The sequence below is a fragment of the Platalea leucorodia genome, assembly GCF_965183815.1.
Source record: "Platalea leucorodia genome assembly, chromosome: 4".
NCBI classification, from domain to species: Eukaryota; Metazoa; Chordata; class Aves; order Pelecaniformes; family Threskiornithidae; genus Platalea; species Platalea leucorodia.
The window spans coordinates 4,744,200-4,763,166 of record NC_138826.1 but is presented as its reverse complement, the minus strand read 5'-3'; the positions used below and the strand labels follow the sequence as shown (position 1 = coordinate 4,763,166).

The following is an 18,967-nucleotide window of genomic DNA, read 5'->3' as shown; positions in this document are numbered from 1 at the left end:
CGCCGTGGCCCCACGGGCCGAATCCTGTCCTGCTTCGGTTCCGACCGACCCACAGAGGCACCCAGGGCGGTGCGGGGTGCGGTGTGGGGTGCAATATGGGGTGCGGTACGGGGTGCGGTACGGGGTGCTCGGCAAACCCCAGCTCTGCAGCGGCCGGGGGAGCGGTGCGGGAATCCGCCCTCGCACCGGCGGCCGTCCCACCGCATTCCCGAGGGAAGCGGCAGGATGGAAACGCGCCCGGCTTCTCGTCGCTTCGGAAAAGTCAGAGCCAAATCAAGACCCGGGGTCCTCTTGCAGAGGTATCGCTGAGGGTCTGGAGCCCTTCCAGGAATGACAAAAAGCCGTATGAATTTTGAAGAAAACACATAAGTTGCCTTTACTTTTGACAGCGTCTGACTCAGGTGATGCACGTGTTTCAGCCTCAAGCTGCACCAGGGCAGGTTTAGGTTGGATATTAGGGAAAACTCCTTCCCCCAAAGGGCTGTCAGGCCCTGGCCCAGGCTGCCCAGGGAAGCGGTTGAGTCCCCATCCCTGGAGGTATTTAAAAGCCGGGGAGATGGGGTGCTGAGGGACATGGTTTAGTGGTGGGCTTGGCAGCGCTGGGTTAATGGTTGGACTCGATGACCTTAAAGGCCTTTTCCAGCCTAAACGCTTCTATGATTCTAAGTTTTCCCCAGCAGCGCGGTGTCTGAGGGGGTTTATGGTGGCACAGGGACGGAGCCTGGCCCTGGCTGACTGGCGGGGCTGCCGTTGTGTGGCGGAGGGATGGAGACGCCGGGCCCTTGGCGCGCTCCTGCCATCGCCTGGGATAAACCAGACTTGGTTCACGCAGCCACCTGCCTCAGGTGTTAAAAAAAAAATAAATTGAATAAGAGGCGGTGCAGGGGCGGAACGAATTGCAGGGCGTTAACCCCAGCTCCCCCCGGACTACATTTCCCAGCAGCGCCCGCGGCGCGGCGGGGCGGGCGAGAGATGGCGGCCTGGGCGCGGGCGGTGCGGGGGCTGCTGCTGGACGTTAGCGGGGTCCTTTACGACAGCGGCGGCGACGGCGGGGTGCCCATCGCCGGCTCGGTGGAGGCGGTGCGCAGGTGGGTGCCGGCGGCTTGGCGGAGCACGGCCCGGCCCCGGACCCCCCGTCGGGGGAGGAGGAGGAGGAGGCCGGGGCCGAGGCGGGGCCGGCGGCGTGAGGGGCCGCCCGGGGCGGGGGGCACCCCAGAACATGGCGGTGCGGGCTCGGCACCCCCGGTCTGGGCCTCGGGCTTTGGCGTTACACCCAAAGGCGAGCGAGGATCGGGGTTTAAAACCACCCCGACTGCACAGCCCCCCGGTTTGCTGCGTAAAGTTGAGCGGGACAGGACCGCAGACGTGAACGTTTTGGTTCACCTGGGTATTTTTTAGGTTTATTTAAACTGTGAGGGGGTCCACTGAGTTTGCACATCTGCTGTCCCTGGGCTGGTGGGGAAAGGAGCCCAGAGCAGCGCGGACACGTCGCATCCCGCCTGGTTTTGTATTTATTGTCGTCGTCGCACGTGTAGCAACAGCAGGCAGTGTACAGGAGGTCTGGTACGTTCCACCAGCAATCAGTTTTAAAATATTGCCTGCACCGGCACGGTCCTTCTGTAAATTGATTAGCTTTGCTGTCAGATTAGCTGGGACTTCCTGCAGAGAACTTGCAACCCAGCAGAAATGGAGAATTTCAGCGCTGCAGTTAATGATTGCCCAGCTTGTAAGTGACTCAAAAGCAAAGTGTTGTCCTGGCAAGTTACTGGTCAGTGTCCACAGGCAGTGAGCTCCCTCGCTTGGAGCTGGGTAACGTTAACACAAGCTAAGTAACTGCTGCTAAGCAGTCAGTGATTTCATTTATTTAACTTAATTAACTAGGTTGACTTGCCAGTGTGTCTGTATCATCAGCCCTGCTTGACCAGAGGAGCAGGATGGGGCTGGAGGAGAGCAATGGCCACAGGGCCATCGTTGTTTAAAGACAGGTATTGATTCGTGGGTCTGCCCCGCTGGAGGAGGTCGTGGGTTTCTGGAAGAGCCTTTTGGCTCTGTGTGATGTTTCACTAACTTGCTGCAGAAAATCGAGATCCGTTTCATGTGGTGAGTGCTGCTGCGTGTACCCCACTTGAAATGCTTTAAATGTCTAAATACTGAACCCGTGTGAAACGTTGACAGCCTGCTTGGCGAGCACCTCTGCGGCTTCTGTCCTCTGGGGCCACCCAGCATGGACACACTTGTGGCGAGTGCTTTATCGAGCAGGGCAATATGCAGGAAGAAATATTGAAATCACTAAAATTAATCCTATAAGTTTAGTTAAATACGTGCCTAAATGTTGGTGGAACCACCATGGAGAAGGAAGAACTGGAGAAGATCCAAATGTACGAATAATAAAAGAAATCTGTGCTGCTTTTTTGTTGTTTTTTTTGTTTTAGTTACGTCTTTGTTCATATTTCTTGAAATATGTGTAGCAGGCACATAAAGTGTCATCAGTTGAATCTTCTGTTTTCATCTCCAGGATCAAAGTTTCAAGCACTGTCAGAAAGCAGCGTTTGAAGCAAGTTTAAGGCTTATTGGGGTTCTCGGCCCATTTGTGGTGCTCAGCTGGCCCCAGCCGGACAGAGGGAGCTGCGGGTGCCAGGATGGCTGATGGGAGAGCAGTGCTCCAAGGGAATTTGGTGAAATTAGGCAGAGAGAAAAGTCGCTTTTATAAAGACATCGTATTGAAATCCCGTGGCACGTGGGTTTTCCAAGGGATCGCATATGACTTCTGTTCCCGTTCCTCCATGTCCCCCTTATGCAATATTTCAACGTGGTTTCTGTTCTCGTGCTTTTCCGTAGCTGTGGTACGGGCTCAGGATTCAAGAGGGACCCTAAGAGAAAAGGCTTGTAGCAAAATTAAAGCATTTTTTTCCCCTGCGTGTGTAGAGCAGCCTGTTTGCTGATTGCAAAGGGGCGGGCGGTGCCGGGGCAGCCTCTGCAAGGATTAAACTTCCCTGGCTTTCCTTCTTGTCTCGCTCAAATCCTCCTGGCAATATTGCTCCCTACTGAGGCTGATGCCTGTGCCAGTCAGTCTGCTGGTGAAAGAGAGTCTTCTGCTCTTCCATCGTCCAGGAGAACGTCTTACCACCTTCCTCTTATTTCTCACCAGCTGGCACTTTCTGCTGGGACAGTCGCGTATGCTGAGTTTGTGCAGCATGTAACACGGGGCAGCGTGGATCATAGCTGAGGCCTCCAGGCATGGCCAAAACAAGCATAAATAACAACAGCTACATAATTACTGTCAGAGATCAGATCATTCCTTTAAAAATCAGGACATGTTCAATAATATCTGCATCGCGGTTCCCCAGATGCTTTTGACATACTGTTTTTTTTCTCCTAGGTTTTTAAACTTTATTTTCTGTCGAGTTGCAGGCTGTTATTAAATAACTTTTGTCACTGCATTTGCTGAAACCTCCTGCATGGAGGCAACATAAACTGCAATTTAACAGAAATATGCTGATGAAACAACAGTAAAACTCTGGCCTGGGGCTAAATGTAAGACATCATGGGCTTTCTCTTGAAATACTGGTAATGTCCGTGGGGCTTCTCTGCAGCTCCGTGCACGAGGCTTGTTTCCTAGGGAGTGTGCGGGGAACGTGGTGGTTGTTTTTAGCATATAGGGGCACTGAGGAGTTTCATGTCATAAGCAATGGAGAAGCGGTGGTCATAGCTGTGGAAATGGGGGACAGCAGAAGTGAGTATGGAAAAGTGCCAGGAAGGGAAAAAAAACCCAAACCATTTTGTTCAGGTCATTCAATGTAAGTGGTTAAGAATAATAATTTTCCTTGGGTAAAGTCAAGTAGCCTTATTTATCTGCCTATTAGGTTGGTAATTGTTCTAGCTCACACCATTTAAAATCTTTATTGACTCATTATCCTATTGCCAGTTGGTCATTAATATTTGTGTCTGCGTCATACTACAGCTCGGTGGTTTCAAGCAGATGGATTAAAGCTAAAAGCGGCTCTTTTTTAATTAATTCATTTTTGTATCAATTAAAAAGTCATAATTGCAGATAGCTAGGAACTTTATAACAAATTCAAATTTATACGATCTTTTGCTAAAAGAGGTGTCTAAAATCTTTTAGTGTGTATATATGTCCAATAGGAGTCTTAAATACCATTTTGATAATTCATACTACAGGTATGGACTCTCATGACAGCTGACCTCTTCAGATTGTCTTACTACATCATCTCCCACACCATTACAGCAATTAACTTCGTGTAACAACATATAGTACACACCAATAAAAATCATAAGTAAACATTTTCATTTGCAGTTGGTTTCATATGACTGAAGCCATTTCGACTCCTCAAAACCATATTTGGTGCATTATTTTTCTTGTTTTCAGCCAAGTTCTTCTATGCAGTTATTTGAGCTGGTATTTGAGAGAGTAGCAATGTAATTTCTGCCAGCAGAATTTGGCCTCATTTATAGTTACGATGGCTGCAGAGGAGTGGTTCTCCCTTGTTTGTTTTTAGCTAGCAGTACAGTCAGATGGAGCGGTAAAACGACCAGAGAAGCTGGTGGACACTGAAACATCCTGACCAAGGTGACATTCAGTAACACGCTTCCCTGTGCCGTAGAGACCTTCCTGAAGAAAGCATCAGTAGTCACAATCCAAGTTGGTGTAACTTGTGATGAAACACGAAGTGTTACAACTGGGAATACTTTATTTTTTTGCTAATGTACCTGCAACTCTGATAAGCTTTACCTGTGAAATATCTTGGGATTCAGTATGCACTGAAAGGGAGTTGGTGAATCGGAGGCCAAAAGGATGAACCACAGAAGTAGTTGTTGTACAGAGCAGACCACCTTCTGCATTCGAGTAACGATAAGGTGCATCCAATTACTCTGTGGGACGATGGCAGACAGACACCCATGTGCCCGTGGGCATTGGCACCCCTGGTTTAACCCAGGAGCCAGGGTGCCAGGAATGTCATTAAATCCACTGGGCACTGTTATTGTTAACTTTAGGTGGGGATATTGGAGTGGTGGATGACTAGAAAATCCGCAGCTTGGTAAGATTAATTTGGTCCTTTAAAATTTTTAAACCATAACGTTTCTTGATTGTTTAGTTTACTGTGGCATACCTTTGTTGTTGTTTTTAAAAAAAATCCTGTAACAGAGTTAAATAAAACACATCTTCCAAGTGTGTGCAGTTAACTGGCAGACGCTGGGGAGCAGATCAGAAAGCCCATGGACAAGATCAGAAAGTCCATCGGTGACTTAAAGGCTTTTTCTGGAGCCAGCCTTAACAGTGCCTCTGTACCGTGCTGTTATTGTCTTAATTGATTTACACAGCATTGACACGAGGTGAGCTATTCGCTTTTTATCTTACAAATAGCAGGGAGCTGGTCTCTTACAAGACAGAAGGTGGTTAAACATCCATAAAAGATGCTCAGCCTGTGCTCTGTTATTTGCATTTACAGCTGTGTGCTGATAGTGTGCCCATTAGCATATCCATATGAAAAGCACACAGTAGTTGGACATTTACAACATCCTGTTGTTTGGCCAGTATAGTGCATCTGTTAGCACAACTTTCTAGAGAGTCCTTTAAAAGAGCAACGGAAATCTGGGGAGCAGGGAGGCTGCGGAGCAGCTGGACAGTCGTGTTAAAATAAAATACCTGGAGAGTCTAACAAGGCGAAGATTGCAAGGAGAGCAAGCGGAACGGGAACCGTAAAGCAATTCAGCGTGCGGGGGTTCGAGTGGGACAGTTGTGAGTTTACAAAGAGCCATCTGAAAGTGTGTGTGCGACAAGGAGTAGGAAATCTTTGTTGTAACAGAAGATAACCAAAGCACGGCTTAGCACGGTCTGTGCAGATGTTCAGAGTTTCAAGGCTTGCTATGCCTTCAGGAGATGCAATAGCAAAGTTGTTCCTCCTAGAAAGAGACTTTCAAATACAGCGTACAAACTCTTGTGCAAATATCTGTTTGTCTTTGCACTTAACTCTTTGCACTTTATACCCATGGATCCCGAAGAAGGGAAGGTGTCTCTTGGCCTTTCTGAAGCAGCAGAGACCCAAAAAGACGAAGCAGTTCTGTATTGTCAGGTAGCTGTTCACTGGCAGAGCCAGAAGGAGATCCAGGAATTGATCCTCAGTGGGTGCAGAGTTGTCACAGCTCCACTCTAGTCTGTAACATTAGCTGTGGCCTCAGTTTTCTGAGAGCAGTGGACCTTCCTAACCCATATTTGCTTTCCTAATCAGCAATGTTAATTTTTGGGGTTTTTTGTTGGTTTTTTTGTTGTTTTTTTGTTGTTTTTTTTTTTTAAAAGATCTGTGTCCCTGAAGTTGTGGGTACTCCAAGTGCTGTCTGCAGAAATTGCATGAGTAAGTGCTTACACTTTTGGAATTTAAACATCATTAACCTTTAGAGTCTTGAGCTACTTACTGTCCATCGGCACGATTATGTGCCATACAAATATTTACCAATGAAGAATAATAGAAGTTACTACAGTGGTACCTACTACCTAACGGTACTTGTTCATCCACTACCTTGTATAAATACTGATTAATCCCTGAAGTGGATGAGCAGCACTCTACTCCGTTCTGCACTTCAGAACTTGAGACTTGTCTCAGTTTACCACTGCAGTAGTAATTTTTTCCCCCCATCTTTCATGTTTGGTGAACTCAGTCTGGAATCTTAGAGTCGAGCCTGATTCTTTGCGTATCCTCAGCGGTATCACCGTTCAGATTCCATGCTGTCTTTGCAAGTGAAGTGCTGGAATTGTCGGTTTCTTGCAGATTAAAGTCACACTAAGTTTGTTGGAACGCAGCTTGGTCTTTGAGCTGTTGCAATGAAATAGTATGGTACTTTCTAAAGTAGGTAAGCAGAGCACGTGAGAGTGAGGTCTTTATAAAATAGGCTAAATGAAATCTTTTGGCAATTTACTTTCTTTTTCTGAGAAACAGAATCCATTATTTACAAACAGGTGCTGTTTGTATACAAAGTAAGAATTTGACTGTGATAAAGATAACTTGGTTTTGACTGGAATTTTAATGGCATAATTAGTAGCTTCAGAGGCAAAAAAACCCAGCTGCTTTTAGCACAGAATGAAAGCTATTGGAGTATGATTCTTTATATTGTCCATAAAAATGTTTTGCTTAATGCAAATAAATATATTCCAGACCTGTTCATGCTAACTGAATCCCCAGAGTTCAGATTTTTTTCTCGATGGCTCCAAAGTAGAGGGTTACCAAGTATTTAAGGTCTATCAGAGTTTACTTTTGTTGCAAAATACACCCCTCTGTTTGAATCGTACTCCGTATTGTGTTGCTGCAGTATAACAGTCAGCCAGCCACTACAAGACGAGGCGAGAAGCCCTGATTCAGTTCCTGCAGCGTGGTTAAAGTCTGGGACTGCTAGGTGTAATACTTAAAGCTAATTTCGTAATCTGCAGCGATTAAATGCATCTTTTTACTGAACGTAATAGACCAGAAATATTTTTCTTATATTCTGCTTTGTGCTTCCTTTCTGCAGATTCACTTCAAAAGCGTGTATTGTTTTTATTAAATACTTAATTCTAGATTTCACTGTTGTGGCATGTTGTTGTGTACAAATCTGTAGACAAATTTGTTGTCTACCCTTTTGTTCAGGCAGGTGCAATATGATTTATGGTATTTGTTCAGTAATTCTGGTATCCACCTGTATTCGGTTGTCAGAGAGACACAGCCTTTGTAGAGAAGTCAGGACAAGACGGACCTTGTGTTTGTTTTGATGTACAACTTCCAGTATTTATTTCTACCTCCGAAAAATTCTGAATGATTGAAATACCTAAATAAAGGTGCTGGTAGGTCTTTAAAGTTTACTTTGAACTACAATTTAGTGATTTTTCAGTTTTTGCTGTCAAACAGTGTCTCAAAGTGGTGTTTCCAGAGTCTTTAGTTTTATAATGGTACCCTTTCTTATTTCACCCTTGCCCACCCTTAAATAACATTGGCCTCTTTTCTTGTGGCTCCTTCATATGTGCCTATTAATCTGCCTTCATTCCTCTTCAAAGGTAATGCCCTCCTATTTTTTTAATCCCTTTTGCAATCCCTCCTTTGGATTCCCTCCAAATTACCCACTTCTATATATAGAGAGAGGTGAGCCATATGGGTCCGGAGAGGAAATTGTGCTCGTGAGATAGCAGATGTAGAGATGAGTTTCAGACACAAGAATGCAAGGGGGAGCGGGGCTAAAAAGTGCCGTACGTAAGGATTTGTCAGGCTGGCCTTGCTATATGGAGCAGAAAGCTGGACCACCAGAGAACGGGAGTTTTAATGAGCTCGGCTGTACTCAGGACCAATGACAGGACATCAGTGAATGGAAACGCCAGGAGATCAAGGGACAAAAGTAGCATCAGAGATGAGACAGCAAGATTTAAGCTGTTTGGACATGCTGTGAGGATGAGAAATCAGAGGAACAGAAAGGTTTGGACACCGGGGTAGAGAAGGAACAACCAGAAAGCCAGCCAAGGTCGCTGTGTCACAGGAGTGTGCGTGGGATTTCATCCACAGTCCTCTGAGCTCATCGCACCCGCCCGGCAAAACACCGGGAGGTTCAGTGTTTCTGTGGAATTGGGAGAGGCTGGTGCTGTAAAAACTGGCCAGATGAGCTACGGATAGATGAGGGCTTTTGTGGCTGGCCTCCTTCAGAGTTCTGAAATAATGGTTTTGCTTGGTGTTATTTCAGAAGAAATTAGAGATGAAAAATGCTGCTGAAATAGCCACTAAATAGTGTGAATGCAGATTCGCGGAGAAAGTATAGTACATTATTGCCACAAATACACTTTTTAAGCAGAGGGCACATAAAGCAGAGCTAATGTACTCGCTGCACACAGGCATTTCCACAGCTGGCCTCCAGAAGGGGTTATCGCTTTCGGCCAGTGCTGAGCCAGAAAACCCTTTTGCATCCTCTTCTCAGGTGTGCGTCCCGCTCCGGCAGCGGGAGGTTGTCCTGGGAAAAGCCTGCAACATCAGGCTTGGGATTTGCATTAATTCATAAATATAATATAATCTGACACTTCAAGATGTAACCTGTTCATCGCAGGGGCTAGAAGAGGAGTTTTGCCCTCTGTGTAGAGCAGTGTGCGATGTGCCGGGTGAATTACTCCCCAGCAGCATCGGGGCCAGCCAGGGAGGCTTTAGTGGGCAATGGAAAAACATCCCGTTGCCTGCTAGCCAGCAGCGTCTGAAGGCACAGGAGATTTTGATACCTCCGTTTGTCCTGAGCACTCATCATTTTGTGGTCTGGATGAGACTTTACTAACCGTTAGGCATGCTGTTGAGGATTAGTACTGATCCCTTGTTGCAAAACCCATTTTGATTTGTCATTTTGAGTGTGTTTTTTAGAAGCTGGCTAAAACCGCATCATGCGCCATGGTTCTCCATCAGCCAGGCAGGCTACAGAAGTGGTATGAATTTCTGCTCTTTTCAAGCTCTTTCTTCTGTATTGACCTTGAAACTGGGCAAGTCACTTCTACTTTTGACCATTATGCTCACTTTCTTCTTGGCTCGGTTTCATCTCTTGACAGGAGATGTTTTACCTGTGGCACCAGCACCCTGGCCCTGGCAGAGGGCAATAGGCAAACGCTAGCCCTGCCCAGGTGGAAGGATGGCATTGCTGCACAAGTCCTGCTTTTACTTCATTGTTTGGTTGCAGGTAGAGAACTCTCCGGTACTGTTATTTCCCCGTGTTTCAGAGATGGTATGAGAGTGCTGACAAGTTTACACTGAAGCACACTGGTATTTGTCTGCTGATGCAAAACAGTCAAATAGCATAAGTGCTTAGCACGCTTTCTTTTAAATTAAAAAAAAAAAAAAAGCCACTGTGAAAAACCAAAAGCAGGATAAAAAAGCCAGTTCTGGAAATCTCATAACCAGTGTTCTTCCAAACCCCTTTGAAGTTGGTGCTGGACAGTTGCCAAGCTCAGGCTTGTTGCCTCTTCCAGGGTTTTGCTTTCTGTCCCCCCGTCCGTCTGCCCAGGACCTGCCGGCTGCAGGCAGGACCCTCCTTCTGCTCCCCTGTTAGGAAGAACCTTTACTGCAAAAGAGAGTAGGCAAAGTCTGAAGTTTAGCCTTATACCGTGTCCTTAGTTGCTTCTACCATGTGCAAGACGATATGAATTTAAGGAGTGATGGCTTCCAGCCTAGATCCTGAGGCCATTTCTTTTCTTACCAATGTCGCAACCTTTACATCATCCGGAAGAACAGTTTTTGTGTTTTTTATGCCCAAAGGCTGCCCGTAAAGGTTGGCAAGGGCAGTTGGTTAAGTCTGCACAAGGTCAGTCAGGTTGTCTAATAATTGTCCTAACACTTTACCTGTTATGGAACAATAATGAGAGTTTTTTCATTATTTTCGGGTGAGTGAACCTGGCAGATGCTGACAGCCAGCAGATGTGTAAAGTTCGAGGTGATTTGTAAGGGACCGGCTCATCTGACGCACGGTAATTGCATTGTGGGACATTGTCACTCAGCGTCGTGTCCCGCTCCGGCAGAACGAGGTAAAGGTCAGTTCAAAGAGCTGGCGTAGCGTGAGGGGCAGCTTAGGGCTGAAATTAAAAACCCCATTTCCATCTCTCCCATATACCTGCGCTCACGGCCTGCCCGGAGCCAGGTGGGTGCCCCGGTTCTAGATTTAGGGATTGTTTCGGTGACTGAGCTGTTGTTTGGGTCTGGAGTAGGTTTAAATGCCTCCTCTGGTAAGGCTTAGGAAAAGTCTCCTTACCCACCTGTTGGTGTGTTAGTTCGGTGCTCATCTGTCTGCTTTTAATTTTGAGCTTGGAAGTTTCTTCTGTCACTTGTTCCTTTGCTTCGGCGCCTGTGTGCCGTGGCAGCTCCCCGGGCAGCCGGAGCCTGCTCGGCCAGCATAGCTGGCGCTGGCAGGAGAGCCTGTGCCGGAGGGGTGCAACTGGACTTTTCGCCTGCTGCCCTGCACGCTCTGCCATCCCCTCTGAGAGGGGCTCCAAGAAGTTTCTTCTGCAGAGATGCTTTTAGCCGAGTTTGCCATTTCTGACACCCCAAAAGGTCAGAAGCTGCTCTCCCTTCATGCCTAGCTCCCTGCACGCAGGTGAAGTTCAAGTTCCCCTGTTCCTGCCCGTGGGCATTCGGAGTGGTGCGAGCGGTCGTGTTGGAAATGGAGTGGATTTGTCTGGCTGTGAGCCTGCTGACGGCCCTGAACGGGGAGTGAGAGGTGGCCTCGGGACGTCCGCAGCTGCCCGGACCACGCAGAGTCCCCGCAGTGCTGCCTGTCCGCGTGCTTGGCTTGCGCTCTACTCAGGATTGATTTCTGGTCCGTCTGCAATCTGACTGGGATCTTTATCACGGCCGCAATGTATGGAAGTCAGCTGAAGCCCTGATTGACTGGGTTTCCTGGGTGTGCCTGCGCTTCTGTAATACAGACGCTGATAAATCTGTAATACGCTGGAGATCGTGATAAAATGTGTGTTGTGTGTTTCATCTGCTGTTGCCTCATTCTTCTGTACTTGCAGGTATCTAATCCCTTGCTCTTTATCTTATAAGGCATCACATTACAAAGTTTGTTCTTTATTCTTCTCCTAACATCCCCAAGCTTGCTGGTGCTAGAAATTGCAGTAACTTGCTCTGCACGTGCTTCTTAAGATGTGAACACTGGTGGCTGGGTCAGCTCAGTAGCTCGAGGCCTCCCGTTAAGCTGGCCAGCTTAGCAGCAGTGCCCCCAGCGCAGTGTTGACTCGCTGTGCGAAGCATCTTGCCTCCGTCAGACGGAGACCTTCGACCCGTCCCTTTTAGTTCCTCCCTGTGCCAAACCTGACCGTGAAAACTGGAGGAGAATTTTGCTGTAAACACGAGTGGAGCCAGGATTTTCCCCGGTGGAGAACTGTTGTTAAAAGCTCCGCTGATTATTTAAGCTCTGAGTTAATGCTTTGCCGATGTGTGCTGGACTGCAAGCTCTGCTCACGGTCCCCGTGCTGGGCATCAGGGGATGGATTCGTCCCGGTGTGTCTATAACCATGCACGTACCAGTGAGTGTGACTGTATCGTACGAGGATTTGGTGGAGAGCTAGCAGAGGGTCTTTTTAGAGATGCTATCCTTGAAGGAAAAGGTGGCTTTTCATTGAAAAGGTATTTTTGTAGAAATAAGTCTTCTCTGGAGTTCTTGATGATTTTTCTTTTGTTTAGTGTTCCAGCATATTTTTGAGAGTCTTTTCCATGTTTCACCAGAGGATTCCCATTTTCTGACGAGCTTGACCTAACTCTTTGTAGACCTCACCTGATACTAAGCATTTACTGAGCTTGTTTGTTGAGGTGGTAATTGCTGGTGGCCATGAAGGCATGAAGTGGTCCAGGATGTGCCCGGACTGCTTCCACTTTGGTCATGCCTTTCAGAAGTTTAGCTCTGTTTTTTGTCTACAATTCTGAGAAAGAAGTTAAATTTGTACTATAGGAAAACTAAATCTCTGCTTTCACCAAGCTGACTTGTGCGGGCACATTTCTTTGTCTGTGCAAGCAGACGGTTAGTGTTGTTCCTGGATTCATTTTGCTGACCTTTAAAAGAGAAAGAAGAGATTCTTATTCAAGAAATGTCTGCTTCCAGGCAGTTGTGAATCACGGGATTTTTTTCCTATGAGTGTGCAGATAGGCTTTGCATTTAGAATAAGATTTTTTTAACCACGGCACACTCTATTAAAGTTTGTTATGTATCTAAATTACACTGCATTGTTTTTTAACTACAGCTGAAACCGTGTTTCGAATAACAGATGTGGAGTACTGTCATCCCACTGTCACACCAATTGTTCATTGTTCTGAGAAGGTCACATCATAATCCATTAACAATAATTATTCCCTGGGTACACCCTGCACTTCTTCACTCAATTGCTTCATTAACTTGTGAGTGAATCTCACATTCACTGCTCCAATCAATGAAGATATATTTATAATGTACAAGTGGATGCTATTAGTTACAATATATTAACTGCCTAATTTAAAATAGAAAAGCTATCTTTATGAAGGGCAATTAACCACTAAGTGTAATTGATAATTCACATACCTATGATTAGGAAAGACAAATAATAAGAAAGAAATGAATCACTTGCGTTATTGAAGAAGACACTGGTGTGCAGTTTTAATGAGCGGAAGGGGCTCTCTGGGTCAGGACCAAAGAATCCTTTATGGAAAGTTCGTCATCAGATGCGTTACCTCGAGATGGTTTCGGTGTTTGCACCAACCGATCGGCATCGTCTTCCCTAGAAAAGGAACCCATGACGTTTTATTGTCTTGAGAATCGGTGCAGGGGCTTTCCTAGTAGAAAAGTCCTTTTTCATCCTAACACAAAGAAAAGTAATAATATTTTAAAAATATTTTAACAATTTATAAGCCTAGCCCCTAACTTACCTAGGTATCTAAACCTCTATTAGCTCAGGCCCTCAAAGATAACGAGGTACAAATTCACACTAAAACTGACAAAAGTTTGGCATTTTAATATATTTGAGGAGCTGAGTGACAGTCCCCTTGGCAAATATTTGAAAAAAAATTGTGATACATTTTCAGTGATTCTTATTTTCCATGGCCACTTTGAAATATGTTGGTTCTCCAAAAGGCTGACAACTCATCTTTGGAGAAGAGGCCTTTTGGTGACATCCCCAGTAGGTCACCGCAGCTTGGGTCGGGAAACAGAGCCGCTCAGAGGCAGAGGACTTGCAGGAGATTGCAGAGTATGCTCTGCAGGAGCCATGTCCTTGGCGCTGGGCACTTGGGGCCGTGTTTTCTTCCCTTGAGAAGCCATTTACCTGTAAACATTTATTAATGAATCAGTTGAAGTGCTGTATTTTTCAGGATTACCCACCAAGTAACAGCACAGGTGTTTTATGAGAGATTAAGTGATAAAAGCCACGCCAGTGTTGATGTAAGCATCATTGCAACTAGCTGGCCTCTTAGCTGGCGTCTGCAGAAGTGCAAAGCCTTACTCTTACCTCCAGCAGATCACTGCAGCAGGTGATCAGTAAGTGGAAAGGTGAAAATCCAAGTTGAAATGGTAACAGCCAGCAGTAGCACACCAGGTGCTGTACTCACGGCTGTGCAGTGCCTTCAGTTCATCTGTGTCCATATCCGTGGACGGGTTTAAAGAAAAGGAGCTGGATTTGGGGGTTTTTGGTGTGTGGAGGGAGCCTGTGCCTGACAGACTGTGGTATCCTAGGGATGGTGGGCATTGCCTGTGCTGCCGTGTTCAGCTTAGCTCTCCGCTCCAGAAGGGCGGTTACATGCTATGGCAAGGGCCCTGCACATGAAAACTGCGGCTGTAGCGCCCAGAATCAATGTATTTTAGGCATGTCTTGGTCATGGTAAGGGATGCTGCTCCTGTTCTGGCATTTCCTCTTTGCATTTTTATTGTAGTTATCCAAGTTAGGCATGAGACAGCAAAGCTGATACTCTTAGCTCCTTTTCTATGTCCGATTAACCCCTCTGCCACTTTTACTCCACAGGATCAAAGCATCTGGTCTGAAGCTGCGGTTCTGCACTAATGAAACCCAAGCGACCAGGGAGAAGTTCGTGAAGAAGCTCCAGGGCATGGGCTTTGACATCTCCGTGGCCGAAGTCACTGCCCCAGCGCCAGCAGCCTGCCGCATTTTGAAGGAGCGCAGCCTGAGGCCGCACTTGCTCGTGCACAACGGTGGGACCATGCTGCAGCAGATGCTGGGACACGTAGGGGGGCACCCCAGAGAGATGTGGGCTTTTGCAATAGAGAAGTGAATTCCCGTAGCTCGTGGGGGGAAGAGCTCCCAGCTGTTGTTTTCCTACAGGGAAAAGCTTTTTCCTTAGTCCTGAGACTCTGGAATAAACCTTAGTGGTCTGGCCTGAGCGAGGTCTCAATTATGGCAGTGGTACAGTGAAGGCACAGAGTTGTGCTGGGGGGTCAGCAAGTGCACAGAGGAGTCTGCTACTTAACCACAGAGACCAGGACATAGGTGAGGTCTCGTGCAGGGCATTACATCGTCTTTGTTATCATGGCAGAGGTTTTAAGTTTAAAGTGTTTTTTTTCTGTAGAGTGTGGGTATGGATAAAGGAGGTGGATCCTGCCCTTGCGATTAGACATTTTCATTCAACTACCCAGGAGTTTGCCTTGGGTCTAGGAGCCTGGATATAACGAGCTGGGATATAACAGAGACGTGGGTGGTGGGAGCTAAGGCAAGGGTAGGAGGTGGTTTATTTTGCTCTTTGTTGTAGGACAGGTGAATAGCAGGATCTGGGCAGGAATAGAAAGGATCTGAAGAACAGCTGATTCAGACTTCGAATTTTTTTTTTTTTTTTTTTTTTAATGTGTTGGGGAATGAATGAAGGGAAACACAAGTCTGGGGAAAACCATCAGTTCCAATGGGATCTGAAATGGTAAGGGATTTGTGGATTTTTTTTCCCCCCCCCCCCCCCTCCTTCTGTAGATCTGGTCCCTGAATTTGCTGAGATTGATAAAGCAAACCCAAACTGCGTGGTTATCGGAGATGCAGCAGAAAACTTCACCTATGCCAACCTTAATGAAGCTTTCCGAGTTCTGATTGGGATGGAGAAGCCTGTTTTGATCTCCCTTGGAAGAGGGTGAGTTAAGCCCTGTTTGTTTCTTCCTCTAGTCTCTATAATTTTTAATATTGCCCAGTATCTTTGTACTTAATGGAGGCCAGCTATCGGTGTGGGCATTCACACTACCAACTTTTAAGCAGTTAATCTGTGTGTCTTGACTGGGAGGCTGATCTGCTCAGGTATCTGTTAGTGAAGGATCCTCAATGGGTAATTCGGTCACCTAGCCTGTCCTCCTGTCCTGCGTCACTTACTTGCAGTCTTTCCAGGGGTGTAAGGAAAAACTGAGGTGATTACACCGAAATAGGTCTCTAAAAGGAGGTGGTATGGATGCTCCCCATGAGCCACAGCGCAGACCTGTGCTGATGCAGGATTGGAAAGGGCACTGGAAGTCACTGAACTTGCCATGCCGAATCCTCCAGTTGACTTTGAAAATACTCATCAGTAGCGTCTCTGTGCTGCGACGGCACTGGGTGAGGCATCTCTTGAATTTCGGCTGTCGGCAGTCTTTTTTTCTGTAGACAGTGCAGAGTGAGCAGTTGTGTGGATGTGTTTCATCGAGTGCTAGAGGGTGAGAGAGATAGCTGCTCTTCTGAGGAGGAATTGTAGCAGCCTGGAGATGCCCTGGTGTATAAGCACAGCAAATGCCAGCCTCCAGCCCTTCAAAGTCAGCGTTCAAGAGTGAGCTAAACCTTGATGAAACAATCCATGCGTTTGCAGGTGGCAGTGGGAGGATTAAATAGCTGTAGTTTTGTAAGCCACTAGGAAAAGGATTTTTGTTGCTTTAAGAGCAAGTAGGAAAGCCTCTTAAAAAACCCACAGAAATCATGGAGAGTTTGGATTCTGATGTGTGACCCCCAAGTGAATGAGTATTGCAAGAGGCCGGTAGGATTATAGGCACTGCTTGTCTTTTTGTTTTTGCTCCTGCAAGATCTCAGAGATAAGAACTGTTGGTTTAACTGCTGCCTGTAGCCACGTGTTCCTGTCTGAACTGAAAAGAAATGATTTTTAACAGTGAAAGAAGCCCCAAACAAACAAAAAAATCCAACAGGCCATGCTTGGATAAAGAGCTTTTGGTGTGGATTTCTGATCCAGTTTGATCTTCCAGCATCCTGAAGGTACTAATGGTGAGGAGGATCAGGTGGTCCAAAAATTCTGTTTCAGCCAACAGTCAGCCAGGTTTCTTCTTCCAGGTTCGAATCCTGCCCACATTTGTAGTGGTTGAGATGTGATACTGGATGTGCTAACGGCCTGTGTGATGTACATGACTCCTTGCTATTTGAGTGGTACTTAAAAATGCTGTCTCTGAAAGTTGGCATTGGGATCTCTGCAGGTTGACTCATATGTATGAAAATATCATACATATGGGAGCACTTTCATGCTGGTGGCTTGAGAATTGCTATACATGAGGAATAATAAGCCAGGAGAGTTTTTATTTGCTGATATAGAAACCCTACCAATTTATGAAAGTAGCTGCAATGCACAAAGTCCACCCAAACTATGTTGGAGGCGGGGGTAGATGTTCTTCTGGTTGTGAGTGAAGTCTGGTGGTTGAGAAGACCTCAGGGGAGAACCCAAGGATATACTGAGAAATGGCTGGGCTGGTGTGTATGGCGAAGACCTGCAAACACAACTGTGCTTTTGAAGTGACAGATCAATTGTTTTGATAGTTTGAATATCGAAAGACATTTTTAATTATTCTCTGAACATTAAAAGTAAATTCTGACCTTCTGCTTTCACATGCAGGGAAGATCCAGTCAGGGAATTTGAATGTTTTCCTAAAAACAGTTCAGTTAGATGTATTCTGAGATTTTAAACAGGAAGTTATTAATGCCAGCGCTGAATAATGACAAATCCCAACGGCCTTGAAGGAGTTATTCTTGTCTGTTGTGCGATATCTGTATGGGCTTAAAAAAGACTATGCATGTTTAGCTTCAGGAAACTGTAGTGACAACTTCTTCCAGTGGTTCAATAGACCGTAATGGGCATCAAAACCCTTCTTAGTTTGTGGGTTATTGATCCAGCTGGGTAGAACGTACCAGTGGGAAGGAGCAGTTAAATCCATTGTTTTGCCTCACCTGACACTCACGCTCTGATCCTACAACACAGGCGAAAAATCCTTACTGTTTCTCAGTTAGAAGGATAAGGAGAAAATGTTGAGCCAACAGCAGAATGAATGGCTAATGTACGTAAAATAACCAAGTTTTGTGTTGTGTAATGTCTTCTTTCAAAATGAAATATAGAATCAGCCTTTGTTGGAGATTTGCAATGTGATCAATGCAAAAATGCCTTTGTACCTGTGCATATAAAAGTATTTATTTATTTGGTCATTCATTGATGTAGGCAGCTCTAAAACAGACCTGCTGTTATTTTTTGAAATGTTTATTTTTCATTCTAAAATAGAGATTTTTGGATATTCTGAGCTCAGTTTTCACCATGAGCATATTTTTTTTTAACGATTGATCATTTAGGTCATGTGAACGTGAGTTCTGAATGAGTTATCCTGGTAGGTAAGTTCTCTGACTCGAAGAAGGGAGATTATAAATTGGATGAATAGCTCACCTAACTAGAGAAGCCTCTTTGCCGCAAAGGGCTATATACAAAAACCAGCCACAAGCCAGCTTTGTTTTTAGCATGCAGAATCAGCGTAACTGGGTGGACCTTAACAAGGTGCCTACCTTGGGCGAGTAGGTTGATTTTGGTTGAAGTTTTAGTTCATTCCACAGAAAACGAAAGTGTCAGAGTCACTGAAGCAGAATGCCCTCCTCCTGAAAATGGAATGATTTACATTTAGCATCTGTTTTGGGCTGAGAGTGGGAATTGGCTTTGTAATTTCTTCTGTCATGCCACTGTCAGAAAATTAAGCTGTTTACGCTAGACTATAGAAGGTTAATGGCTGTTCTAGCAAAGGTCAAGTGGTCATTTTAAAGGGAGGCTGTGCTGAATAATCGAAAATGGCAGAAGGATAAGGCATAAAATCTTAACTGACCGCTCATCCTACCTTTTTTTCCTGTCATATAGAAACCTGTCTTCGCTCTCATCAGCAGAGCTTGGAAGACCTGCGTTAATGTGAATTGCTATTGCAGAACAACACCGTAAAGATACTAACTAATTTTATGAGCTTCATGGCAATAGGAACATTCTTAGAAGGAACAAAATTTAGCTTGCAGGGCTTTCTTAGTCCCGATAAACAGTGCTCTGGCTTTCCTCATGTGGGAGGCTGGTGGCAAGCAATGATGGTCAACTGTTTGGGGTCCCCTTCCAGATGTACTGAAGAAGGTGTTAGAGCTGCTGGTTGGTGCCAGCCCTCATCTTGTGTCTGCCAAGGGGTCTCTGTCGCTGATTAAAGGAAGAGCAATGTAACTGCTGTCCTTTGTGAGCAGCTGGTGCTCTGTGCA

General features: G+C 45.9%; 1 protein-coding gene across 1 annotated transcript in view; it reads left to right on the top strand.

Moving 5' to 3' along the window:
• Window positions 1–972: 972 nt before the first annotated feature.
• LHPP (phospholysine phosphohistidine inorganic pyrophosphate phosphatase) overlaps window positions 973–18,967 on the top strand; it is a gene marked incomplete at its 5' end in the record, with an annotated part of 89,714 nt that continues 71,719 nt past the window's right edge. Inside the window, 3 exons of the mRNA XM_082308403.1 lie at window positions 973–1,088; window positions 14,483–14,670; window positions 15,437–15,590. Of these exons, the coding sequence (XP_082164529.1) occupies window positions 973–1,088; window positions 14,483–14,670; window positions 15,437–15,590 (458 nt within the window). The remainder of the gene's footprint in view (window positions 1,089–14,482; window positions 14,671–15,436; window positions 15,591–18,967) is intronic.